This window comes from Python bivittatus, unplaced genomic scaffold, assembly GCF_059951505.1.
Source record: "Python bivittatus isolate LINGU-HERP-01145 unplaced genomic scaffold, Pbiv_v1 ctg000020_np1212, whole genome shotgun sequence".
Classification (NCBI taxonomy): domain Eukaryota; kingdom Metazoa; phylum Chordata; class Lepidosauria; order Squamata; family Pythonidae; genus Python; species Python bivittatus.
The window spans coordinates 107369363-107383175 of record NW_028277030.1 but is presented as its reverse complement, the minus strand read 5'-3'; the positions used below and the strand labels follow the sequence as shown (position 1 = coordinate 107383175).

Here is a 13813-nt window from a genome sequence, read left to right as displayed (position 1 = left end):
GGATAGTGTGCCCCTCTTCAAGAAGTCATCACTAGACGCAACAGTACTGGACAATTTTTGTCCAGTTTCCAACCTTCCATTTTTAGAGAAGGTTGTTGAGAAGGTGGTCACATGGCAGCTTCAGATAATTCTGGAGGAAGCAGATTATCTAGAACATTTTCAGTTGGATTTCAGACCTGGGGACAGGACTGAAACAGCATTGATTTCACTTGCAGGAGTGGAGCATTCTTTTTCCTCTCCTTGATCTATCAGTGGCTTTTGATGCCATTGATCATGGTATCCTTCTGGGCTGGCTTTGAGGATTGGGAGTGGGCAGCATTATGTTGCACTGGTTCACTTCCTTCCTGGTTCCAGGTGATGTTGATGGGAAGGAGAGGTCTAGCCCACAACTCCTGCTTTGCAGGGTGCCTCAGGGCTCAAAACCTTTCCCACCCCTGTTAAACATCTATGTGAAGCTGCTGGGTCAGGACATCCAGTGGCATAGGATGAGGTATTTTCAGTATGCTAATGAAACCCAGGTTTACATATTCGCCCTGGGCTGACCAAGTGATCCTGTGGAGGTTCTGTCTTGGTGTCTGGAGGCTGTGGGGGTTTGGATGAGGAAGAACAGGTCTCAGCTCAACCCCTAGCAAGATTGAGTGGCTCTGGGTTTTAGGGCTCTAGACTTTTCATCTCTTGTTCTGGATGGGCTGACATTACCCCAAAGAGAACTGGTGCGCAATGTGGGGGTCCTCCTGTACTTGTGGCTCCTGTTTGAGGAACAGGTGGCAGCAATGGCTATGAGGGCTTTTGCACAGCTTCTTGTTATGGAACAATTGTGTCCTTTCCTAGACCAAGAGGCTCTGTTCACAATCACACATGCCTTATTCACCTTCCAAGTAGACTATTGTAATGGGCTCTACATGGGTCTGATCTTGAAAAGCATTTGGAAGCTGCAGCTGGTTCAAAATACAGTATCCATCAATTAAGGAATATAGTCTGGTGGGGCCCAGGAAGACAGCCTTTTCTGTTGTTTTGCCTGCCCTGTGGAACATCATTTCCCTGGAGATCAGATTGGCTCTGATCCTGTTGGCTTTTCATAAGCCCCTGAAAACATGGCTAATTTCCCAGCCTTGGCAGTCAGATTGTCAGTTAGAGCTCATGAGATGGTTATTTTAATTGCAGTTCAGTTGGTTGTTTTAACTTGGCTGCCATTTGTATATTTTATTTCTGTTGCTGGTTGTGTTTTTAAACTGCTGTTAGCTGCCAAGAGTCACATGGTGAGATGGGCGGCCATATGAATTTAATAAAACAAATGAAATAAATTCATTTTCCTAATTTTTTTCTAACCCATAGAGTTTTCCTGTGCTCAGTTTAACAGGAGTATCATCCATAAATTAACAATGTCATCTGATTCCAGTTAAAAGCTTTTTTTTTTATTGAAGTAGAACAATTTACTATTACTGGTCTATTTCATGTTTGCATTTTAATGTATTTTTTAAAAATGTAATTACACTTTATCTTTCATTACATAACAGAAACATTCTTTTAAGACAAATAAATCTTTAGGATCCTGGATTGATGATCTCATTATACAAGTGAATTTCTTTGCTGTGTGGGCTGATCGAATTATCACCTTTATGCAATCAAGGTAATATAAACAACATATAAACTCAGCTTTGGGTATCAGTGCCAATGCATTATGTTTACTTAAAATGCAGATATTTTTTTCTCCCCAAAACTATTACCTTGAAGTGGGTGGGATGGTCTTACACAAATAGACACAAAGAATTGCTGAAAGGGAGAAGAATCTACTGGCTATTGAAAAGGAGAAATTTCAGCTTCTCCACAGTGACAATGAGGGGCCAAGAAAATTCAGGGAGTCCATGGATGCAGAATCTCATTTTCCATAAACTCGAATCCTTACTCCAAGTGAAACAGAAACATCTCCTCCTCCTCTACTGCCTCATTGCAGTTACTCCCCTTCTAACATTGGGGGCTATTGTCCTTTCCCTATCTGCAAAGTGTGCTTATTTACACACACGCAGGAGCATTAGCTTCTTAGGTGCCATGGAGTCAGGTTTAACCCTTGATGACTGTATGGACAAATGCTGACCATTTGGGAAAGAGTTTAACTAAAAAACAATTGCACAGAATCAGAATTGTGAGGGGGCCATTTAGACCATTCAAGCCCAAACCCCACTCAGTGCAGGAAACCAAATTAAAGCATCCCAGACATCTACTTGAACACATTCACATCCTAAATAAAGATTTTTTTTTTCTTTCATGCAAGTAGCAGTCTGCAGAATTCTTTCCACAAATATGATTCTTCTTATTTTATATATCCTTTCTATCCACGCTTTACCACTGTGTAAAGTTACCAGCCAACATGGCAACAAATGAGACAGGTGACAGTATAATGTACCCTGTCTTTTGGACTTTCCTATTTAGGTTAAAATCAGCATAAGGTAGTATTTATTGACTACTTCTATGATCCTTGCCCTCAGGCAAAGTCAGCAACTTTACAGGTTTTGGGGAGGGGTGAAAATACTAAAAGAAGGCCATAGAACCCACCAAAGGTTTTTTGCGTACATTCACGTATATCCCTCCTCCCCTTGAGAAAATATCTTGCCTGATTTTCAATAATGGAGAAGGTTATCCTTTGTTTTCCTCATACTGGAAGAGCATCATACCTTTCAAGTGGAAGCTATCTTTCAAAAACAGCAAAATGTGTAGTAACTTCCTTTCCTTTCCAGTCACTTCATTCCCTGACCTCATCATTGCTCTTTTCCCTCTCTGCTTCCCTTCTCAGTGCGGCGCACCATCACCAACCTAGTTTTTCCTACTCTTTTTCTTTTTTTGCTGGAAGAAGGGAAAGGGAGTTTATATGCTTTTGTGTAAGAGAAGATGGTTTGTGTGTATATATATAGAATGAGGGAACAATGAATTGCACACATGGAATGGCCTGTTCTACAGATAATTAATTTTAATCAGTAGTTATTAATTTGATTTTTTTCTGAACCTACCTTTTATTAGAATGTGATTCTGGCCAGTATATATACACATATCCATAATATATATGGCCCATGCACACATTTATTGGGGAGAAAGTCTCCAGGAATGGTTTCAGTTAGAGTTGGAAGCTCTGTGTTGATGACATCAGAAAGCTGACAGTGAAATAAATAAAGATTGGCGTTTGCAGAATGAATTTTCTGTTCATGTGTGTTAGAATATTCTAGGAATAGGATGGTTGCAAGTTCTGCCATTTTAAACATTCCTTTTTCTCTAGTGACCAGCTCAGCATACTGGATGTTAAAATCCATGGGTAGACATAATTTACTGTATATGCTTTTAAATTGATTATATTAATTTTGCATTTAATTTTATAATTGGTTTCCATTTATTTAGTAGAACTAAATAAATGTATACACACATATAATAGGAGCATGGATTGGGAAGATTGTATTGAGGATTTCAATGGATAGGCAGGTTGTCACTTGGATCTTTACCTTCTCCATACCTGGGATTCATTCTCTTTCTCTCTTTCTCTCTCTCTCTCTCATACACACACCCCAGCCTCATCCCTTCATCCATCACAATGAGAGGAAGGATGTGCAACCTGCAATCTTCTCTGTGAAATCAAAGATCCTTCCAATCCAGGTTTTGAGATTATGAGCCTCTTTGTAATATAGGAATTAGTTAGCATATTGATGTTGCCTCCTAGTTAAATGAGAGGGTCACTTTCTGTAAGATTGGGAACTCCACTGTCTCCCTAGAGAGCCAAAAATTGCTAGAAGAAATTATACTGTTGAATTGTATCAAAATAATGGATTATTTGAGTTAGCTACTTAGAAACATACAGTAGTACACTTATTTCAGTTAGCTTCTGAAAAATGTAATATTTTTAAAGTTATTCATGTTTTTCAACAGGTTTAATGATTTAATGATACTTCAGAGGCAAAGCAAAATACCATTTCAGATTGGTGAAAATCCTGACTTTCATGACAGTTATCAGGGACATCCTAGTTTCTTTTGGCTTCCAGGTTTCTTTTTTCCACATGGTATATAATTTCATAGACATTTATCCATTATCTATTTTAATTTTCCTTACTTTGTGCTTCACATGCTTGAAATAGTTCATAGTGCTGTACCTTTTCTATTACAGGTAGCCCTTGCTTAACGACCACTCATTCAGTGACTGTTCAAACTTACTACGGTACTGAACAAGGAGACTTATGACCAGTCCTTGAAGTTGCAACTGTTGTAGCACCCCCGCAGTCATGTGATTGCGATTTGGGTGCTTGGCAACGGGTGTGCAGTTATGATGGTTGCAGCATTCCAGAGTCATGTGATCACTATTTGCAACCTTCATTGGTGGCTTCCAACAAAGTCAATGGGGAAGCTGTCAGGAAGTCGCAAGTCATGATCACATGATGTCACGCTTAACAACTGCAACCAGAACTGCTGGAACTGCCATCATAACACAGTCACATGATTTTTTGCTTTTTGCTTTTTTCACTTAACAACGGAGTTGTCAGTCCCAATTACGATTGTTAACTGAAGACTACCTGTATTTCATTAAATACTAAAGAATGTCTAGAGAATTCACAGAAGATTTGCCAGTTTAAATACATTGTTTTCAAGTGTACTAAGTGTGCTTAGAAGTCCATAGATTATGTCCTATGACAGATATATGGAATGTCCCAACTAAACTGGTCAATGTAGGGCTAGGGTTTGCCTCTGACACTCTCCCAACCTGATATCCAGATAATGTTGATATTACTGCTTCCTTTTTCCATGTTTTTTTTACTCTCCCTCACTGCCACTTCAAGTTTGCTTTTCCACGTAGTTCCTGCAGCTTTGTTCTGAGGTGGGGAAGGCTGTCATTAAAGATGAGAGAAGTCATATCATTTTGTGATTCATTGTGCTAATAAATTGATGACTAACTTAATAAGAAATGATATCAGATAACGAACTCATTCAGTCTTTGCAAATAATAAAATGATCTGCACATAATTAAAGAGTGAATTTAATTAAATTCTTAAAAGTGGTAACAAGTAAACTGCACTTGAAAATTGGGGTTTACCCCTTTCTTATCCTACAATTCCTGTCCTGCATTATGGTCTCTGTGAATCAAGTAGGTTCTCTTTGAAGGATTCTTGTGTGATTTTGAGTTGCGTTTTGTTATTTTCTTAATTTCTTTGTTATCAACTATCATCAACATTTCAAATTGTTGGTAGGCTTCAGACCAACAACATACCTTGTTGGATGCATGCTTAGGGCCTTAAAAGCATTTTTTTTTTCATAAATTACCTTGTTGGATGAATAATCACTGTTTCTAATGAGCTCTTACTCTCATTGCTGGAGGCTTTTCTAAAAAAAGTCAATTGGAACAAAACATCTAGCGTTTCTGTGTTGTGAAAGCAAGAACTTCTGGTTTCAGTGCTTATGGGAAGTAGTTCCAAAAGTGCATTGAAGAAAAGACGCTACCATTCATTTCTTTGATCTCAAAATTGACAGTACTGTATTCTCACTATCACAACATAACTCACATAAATCGCACACAACCCATCTATATATACAGAGAAAGAATCTAAACACCATACATCAGAACATCAGAACAAAAGAGATGAGAAATGGTCTAAAACTTGTACAGAGCACAATTGCTTGATATCTGCTTAAACTACCTTAAAAGGCCACGCTTTTGAGATCCTTATAAGACCATAACTAGTACAAGAACATCTGTTCCAAAATTGAAATTTCCTATGTTTTTTGTACCTATCTAGTGAAGAAGCCATCAATAAAGGTATATCTGAGGGTAAAAAATGGAAGAGATCTGTAGTCAGTGCATGCTGCTAACATCCAAGGGGTCTGTTGCACAATTCTAATCCCTCATATTTCTCCCCATCTTCATGTTGAGATACTCCAGATATGGGCTGTCATCATTCATCTGGTTCTTACTATACCTACTGCTCACATTATCACAAGCAGCAGCTTTTAGTGCATATACACCATAGTATATTATATCTTCTGGCTCAGTCTTTCTGTAACCTTCAAAAATTCATTGCTTATCCTAATTCAAAACTGGCAGTTTACAGGTGCTGCCTTGGATGTATAGTATGGCCAAGCGATCCTTCCCTTACATGCTTTGTTATTGAGTCTCTTGAATTGGGTATCCCTAATAAACAGAGCCACAGAGTGCAATGCTTACCAGCAAATATCAGCCATAGAGGATATATTCAACTTCATAGCATCCTAGAGCTGGTTCTTAAACACATTCGTCTCCCATTGTTCCTTGGTTAAATTTTCATTTACATCTCCTCCTGGATCCATCAGTACCAGAATTGGTGCAGTGTGCAGGACGGTCTTCCCCAAAAGGGCAGGTTGAAGGCAAGTTGATAAATGTCCAGCATAACCAGGTTATTATGAATTCTTGAGGAGGGAGTGCATTACCATCTCCTTCAAGGAAAGTGGCAACATCCACTCCCTCAAGAATGCACCTACAACCGTCATGGCCCAACCCCCACCATAACTTCCTTGGAGGTTCTATGTCCAGTCTACAGAGTACAAATGGTGTATGCTGCAGAGAATTCTACTTCCTCAGGACTCAAAGGGGAAAAAAAACCCTCATCCCAGATAACCTTGCAAGGCAAAGTTTCATTCATCCTCTCTAGATTTGTCAGCTAGTATTAATCTCTCTGCAGATTTGAAGGATTTTATCCTCTGGATGCTTAGAAGATTTTTCATAATTGCCCTGCAAATGTTCATTCTGCCCATCTTCCCTGAATATGGTCTGGATCACCTTAAAGAGGGCTGCTAGATGGTGATCCATGAATGCAAGAAATACTGAGACTGATATATCACCACTCTGATGGCCACAGTGTGGGTCCAGATATGGGCTTTTACCCATGCTCAGATTGATTCACTCTTCATTTTATGCCAGCAGTGCTGTAGGCATCTCTTGATTTATTTCATTCCTAGAGTTCATTGGTAAATGAAGGAGCCCTACTGACAAGCCAGGAGAGGCCATTCAGGTACAATTTAATCCAAGGGTGTTACCACCTCCCTATTATAGCAGGCAGCTAATTACTCAGCTCAATTGTCACCATCAACTCCAGAAACTTCCCAAGCACCCTCTGGAAGCTGAGCAATTCCTTTAGACGCCTGGGGCAGATGGATCACATAGGTCCATCCTCCCTGTGGAGGTCTGTGGCACCAGCCAACTCCAAAATAATTAGGAATTGATCCAGCTATGACAAGAGGACATGTCCCCAACTTTTAGATGATGTTGCAACTGTTCTGAGACCAAAACCAGATATAACATGTGGCCTCCAATGTGCTATCATATGCTAGCGGCTATAATGTGTATATTTTTTTCTTGTAGGATTTCTTATTGCTGTGTGTCAGAATTATGCTCGGCTGAATAAAATACCAGTGGATTCGCTTACTTTTACCCATGAAGTGCTTCCATTAATTCAAGATAAAGATTTAAGCTGCAGTAGAAAGGAAAGCGTATTAAACAAAGCTTTTATGGTAAGAATGGGACTAAAACCAGCTTCAGCTTTATTAGGACTTTGGGGGTTTGGGGGTTTTTTTTTCCCCTTAGCTTCATCTTCCTCTTACATTTTCTATTCTCTACACTGGGATATATGGTCTTCCATAAGCTTACCATAGGTTGTGGTTTGACTGGGATTATCATGATTTTGTACTCTTGTCCAGGCATCCCAGATGGTTTGTTAAAAGTCTTGGAAAGTAGGGCCATCTGGATGATTTTATCCATATGTCATAACTCATTCCCCCTTTGCAGGATGACAGAGGTTTATCAGATGGCTAAACAGATATTCTCGCTTTGTCTGGAGATGCGGGGATTAACATTTAAATTTCCTCCTCCTCTACTTGGGAACCAGCTTTTGACAGATGACTAAACTCATGCTTTTCCTTTGCCCGTGAAGGAGGTTCACATTTTGAAAGAGCAAAGTCCACACTTCCCAATTTTGCCTGTTCATGACCTTTGTTCTGGTTTAGCTGCTTGAAGATATGGAATGTCTTTTCATAGGTAGCTGAAATTCAGATATACAGTACATACAACTATCATGTATGGTAGTTGCATGTATGCCTGTATTTCAGCTACATATCAAAAGTGTATATAAATGCTACAATTGAAAAACATCAGGAATATATTTGTGTAACTATGTGGGAAGAAATCAGCTGAAGATATATTGCAAGGGAAAAATGAGAGGTAGGTAAATTCAGATAGGAAATGAATTTAGCATGCCCCTTCTCTAAAGTGAATCATCTTCTTATGAAGCGAAGTGGTTTATTGACTGTTCTCTTGCATAGAGAATATTTAGTCTTCTTTTGAAGCTGGGAAGGAAGTAGCTAATTCTTACATTATGAAGCAAGGCTTTGCTTCTTAATTTCTAGGGAGTCAGTTTCAAACAATATCTAGTATTTTTGAAGAGCCAGTAGCAAAAATTAGCAAAGAAGTAAGCAAAGGATAAAATTAAGTATTGAGAGTGGAGCAGAGAGAAAACCTTCCCCAGCTGGTTCTGTCCTGGCAAACAGGTGAATTGTTCTAGCAAAGCAAGTCTCTTAAAGTATGAAGCTTCTTACATGGGCTATATGGACTTTATGTACTTATTTATTTATTACTGAAATTTATATGACCACCTACTTAACACACAATGCAGGGTGGCATGCAACAGCTGCATTGAGTAAATCCTCAATAGATTTATGTTTTTCCAGGCTGGCCATGCTGCAGGTCCCCTCTTTGCATCAATGTCATCTGTCCTGACCTAGGAAGTGTGTGTCCCCCCCCCCCCGCCACATCCAAGATTTGATTGGCCCCAATTCTGCTAGCTTACTAAAAACCTGTTTTTTTCCTTTGGGGGTTTGGATCAGAGATGTTAGACTGCCCAACTCAGGAGGTTGTGCAATGTGTTTGATGGGCAGAACATATATTTTGTTTTATTTCTTTTATTGTTAATTATTTTTATTTTAGCTGCCCAGAGTCATTTTGATGAATTATAGCAGCCATATAAAGTGAGTGAGTGAGTGAATAAATAAGCAAACAAAACTGCAAGTATTTTTCTACACGAAAGGGAGGGACAGTCCTCAAGCAATGAGTATCTTCCACTTCTGTGGAAGCACAAAAAGCACCTAGAGTTAATATGTCTGTGCCCTTCCTTCAGAGGAAGGGGAAAGTGTCTATCCTGATTTTTCTGACATCACCTTTGACCTATTAGTCAGGCTTGCCCTCGTATTTCCAGAATCCAATGTATGGCCTGTGCTAATACAGCACCTTTAACACCCTTGGGCAAGCGGTCTTCAGCTATTCAATAAGAAACAAAAAATCTGTACCAAAGGTATCCATGCAGTGGCGGGGGGGAGGGGGATGCAAAATGTTAATATAGCATCTGTGACCACCATTTTCACTTTTTTGCACCCTCTATCATCAACTACAGGTGCCTCTGATTTGTAGGTCCAGTATAATGAGCTTAAATGATGGGGGACACTTATATCAGCCATCTTCACTTTTAGCTCTCTGACAGAAGACCAGTTTTTAATTTTCCTGTTAAATCTTCCACTCATGTATGGAGCAATCCACAACAATACTGAGTGGAAATACCATCTATCTTTTTAGGAAAGTTCTTGGTGTGGACCTGGAATTAAAGTGTATGGCTTATACATAGATGGAGCATGCTGGAATCCCAGTACACAGGCTTTGGATGAAACTGAACTTCACAGAAGATTTTATCCATTACCAGACATCCAATTTTTACCACAAAAGGTGATTTTTAATATAACACATTATAGGAGTACAGAGTAGATAATAATGCAAATTATGCTAATTCTCTAAATGAATATATAATCTTCATTTAAAATCTGACATGAGAAGTTCAGATTTTTATGGTATTGTTTCACTATCTTGGTATGACATTTTCCCATGTTGATTATTTAGGTTTAAGTAAATGTTACAAGTCACTACATTGTTATAATGTAGCATATACTTGGATGTAAATTATCATTTTCAAACGAGCAGCACATTAACCAACCTGGAATGTTGTTGTTTGGAATAATATTCAGCCAGCTACTTTCTCTTCTAAAATATTTCATTACCATTTCTTTCCTCCATCCTGTTTTCTTTACCCATAGATGCTCAAATGATGCCACCGCTAATTATGCTCCTTTCAGCTGTTTTGGAATTTTGCCCCTTTTGTTTTAATTTAAAAATGACATTTTGTACAGAAGTGATTTCTGTCAGCACCCAAGGATGTCACAGTTATCTTTGTTCAGCAACACAAATATATTATGTACATTTGAATTCTGGCATGGAAAGATAAAGGTGACTATGTGATTATGGGATATGCAGGCAAGGTAGAGGTTCTTCCAGGTTTCCATAGTGCTTACTATTTTATTCTTTTTTTCTAACCTGGAGTACAGGTTCTTCAAATGCTTATGGCTATTACAAAGTCCTCACCTTTACCTTTCTTTTCTTTTTTTCTTCCCTTTTTTTTGTCTTATAATCTTAAAATACCTTATTAATTTATTTAAATATATCTTTATTTAAATATATCTCCACAATATTGAAGCAATCAGTTGCTCTGAAAAAAACCCCTAAAATACAGGTTCTAGAGAGCAATTTTGTGTTAGACTATCCTCTGCCTTGTTATAATCTTATTTCCATTGTCTTCATCATTTTTGATGGTAGAAACTTGGAAACTACTGCTATATATTCAAAATCAGGCAACAGTTACCAAATAGTTTACCTGACACTTTTGGAGTCTTTGAAATATGCCTTCAAACACCCTGAGAGACCTGACTTTTGGGTCTTAGACACAGTATCTTTACATCATTCTTTGAGGCAAATAATTTTTGTGCCTTTCACTAGATCTTATATATGTTACATGTAGGCTAGAATGATATCAAAAAATTGCAACATTAGTTTAGGATAGCATAGTGGTCACATAGTCCAGTCACTAAGACATTTCTATAAAGTAACTGCACAGAAATCAGAAGCAACCAAGATGTCTGATTCAGAAGCTGAAGTAGCCTCAGCATCAGTTTTTCTTTTATGCTTTTTCTAATCTAATATTTAATAAATATTTTATGACAGCTATTTTTGAGCAGATAACTTAAAGATAACCCTATCTTCTTTCCTAAATTGTAAAATATTCTGGTATCAAGCATCTTCGTCAAGCATCTTCAATTCCTGGGGTAAATGCCTATTACCAATATCTGGAATATCGGTGTAGTGTAATCTTTTACAATTTATCTGTCATGATCCCAACATTTTCTAATTAAGAATCACTCAAGGAATTTATGACTCTAATATCTTACATTTTTGGCCTTTCATAATCTTGGCTTTGACTGCTGTGACAGCACCAATAAAACGAATGTAGGTTGCCTTCTGTCAGATTAGCTCTTGGTTTCTTCCTGCCTTTCATTTCACTGACCACTTCTTTTTTCTTGAAGATTTCCTATATTTCATTCACTAATATTCTCATCATGAATATGTGGATATTCCCATCACACATTAGCTCTGCTGTGCCTTCAGTTTTCCACTGTTATCTCTGTTCAACTAGCCCCAAGCACATAAAATACAAGTTAACTTGAACTGGGGGTTACCTCAGCTGTTGCTCTCTTCCTCTTTTGCATGGTCAGCATAATATGGCTATGTAAAAATGGCTCAGCTTGAAACATCAGCACAAGAAGAGCCTGATCCCTAATTTACTGAAGCAATTTTACAAAAGCAGGGGTTTTTTTTCCAAAGTACTGGGTTTGTGTAAGATTTATTCAGGGACACCAAAAAGTAAATTCAGCTTTGACTAAGAAGGAAAGCTATCTAGAGCTTTCCAGGCCCACAGGAGAGAAGCGCCTCTTCCAGTGAGAACAATGCCAAAGAAGAAAAAAAAAATCATAAGCAGCCTGAAGGCAGACATAAACAAAGAAACTCATCTGCAGCCTATCCCAGTCTAGGAGAATATCCAGGTCTTCAATAGCTTCTGGATCTCTTGGGGACATCATTCCTGAGGTCAGGCACTGCGGTAGAGAAGGCATAGTTCCTGGGCCCTGTTAGATTACATTACTTCATTATTGGGACCTGAAACATCCCTACTCTGCCAGCTCTCACCAGATGGAAGAAACAGCTGGAGACAGGCGCTATGCCATGAAGAGCTTTATAGATGATAACCAGCACTTTGAATTGTACCCAGAAGCTGACAGATAACCATTGCATCTCATGGAAGAGTGGGGTCACATAGGCATTCTGGACCAGCTGTAGCTTCTGAGTGGTCTTAAGGACAGCCCCATGTAGAGTACATTACAATGATCCATTTGTGAGATGACTAAGGTGTGAATGACTATTTGATGCCATGCTGCATTGGGCATAGTATCAGCCATAACTGTGATGTTTCATACTATTGTTCTATGTTTTGGAAGAATTTACTTGGCACTGCATCTGCTTTTTTTTAATGTAATATTTGTGATGGAGAATCAACTAATTTACAGATGCTTGACGACATTCCAGAAAAAAGCTCTTGCAAAGACTTGATGTTTTGAGCCCCACCTCTCAATGAGCAATATATACTTAAATTGTTCCTTTGTTTTATTATAACAAGGCATGCTGGTCCCAGATGACCACTGTAAATTGCTTCCTAAGTTGTTCTTTACTGGTCCTTAGGCATACAACTTATTTAACCTGTAGAAATTGCAGTTATTAATGTTTTAATTAACTTAATATAATTATTTATTAGATTACCTTTTGCCCAAGTCACTCTTATGAAGAAGAACGCCTGCTCTTATATGAATGTCCATTATACAAGACATCTCAAAGATCAGGAATGCTGTCGTCTACGGGTGCATCTACAAATTTTATAACTGTAGTTAATCTGCCAAGTCTGGTAACTCCCAGCCACTGGATATTGAGAGGAGTTGCACTGTTATGCCAAATGGATGATTAAGAAATATAAAATATTATCATCCCTTATTTGAAATGAATACTTCACTGTTTCTGTTTAGTATCAGACACAACCTAGTTTTAATTGTTTAATGTTTTATAATAAACTTGTTTCCTATGCAGTATGTGCAAACTCAGTTTTATATCATGGTTTTCTGTTTTCTTTTGTCTTTTTCCCCTTTATTCAATTATTACAGGTTAATTAAAATGAGAGTACACAATGATCAAAGATGGCGGCATACAAATTTGAAAATAAATAAATAAATAAATAAATAAATAAATAAAAAAAATAAATTTAGCCTCAGGATTATATGCTGCTTGATAATGTGCCTACAGGACTCTCCCTTTGAACTCACAGGCTCTTAGACCCAGCTAGTTTTTATTTAAAAGTTTTTTTAAAAAAAGACAACACTGGCATTTTATCTAGAAATGTTTATTTCTAAGAATGCTCTGCATCTCACATAGTGGGGCAAAAAAGTATTTAGTCAGCCACCAATTGTGCAAGTTCTCCCACTTAAAAAGATGAGAGAGGCCTGTAATTTTCATCATAGGTATACCTCAACTATGAGAGACAAAATGGGGCGGGGGGGGAAATCCAGAAAATCACATTGTCTGATTTTTAAAGAATTTATTTGCAAATCATGGTGGAAAATAAGTATTTGGTCACCTACAAACAAGCAAGATGTCTGGCTCTCACAGACCTGTAACTACTTCTTTAAGAGGCTCCTCTGTCCTCCACTCGTTACCTGTAGTAATGGCACCTGTTTGACCTTGTTATCAGTATAAAAGACCCCTGTCCACAACCTCAAACATTCACACTCCAAACTCCACTATGGCCAAGACCAAAGAGCTGTCGAAGGACACCAGAAACAAAAT

General features: G+C 38.2%; 1 protein-coding gene across 1 annotated transcript in view; it reads left to right on the top strand.

Annotated features, from left to right (window-relative positions):
- The window catches only part of DNAH14 (dynein axonemal heavy chain 14), a 216070-nt gene extending 202905 nt beyond the window's left edge, over positions 1 to 13165 (top strand). The window contains 5 exon segments of the mRNA XM_088132171.1: positions 1518 to 1630; positions 3910 to 4040; positions 7364 to 7512; positions 9623 to 9769; positions 12735 to 13165. Coding sequence (XP_087988297.1) covers positions 1518 to 1630; positions 3910 to 4040; positions 7364 to 7512; positions 9623 to 9769; positions 12735 to 12941 — 747 coding nt within the window. The 3' untranslated portion in view covers positions 12942 to 13165.
- Positions 13166 to 13813: the final 648 nt, after the last annotated feature.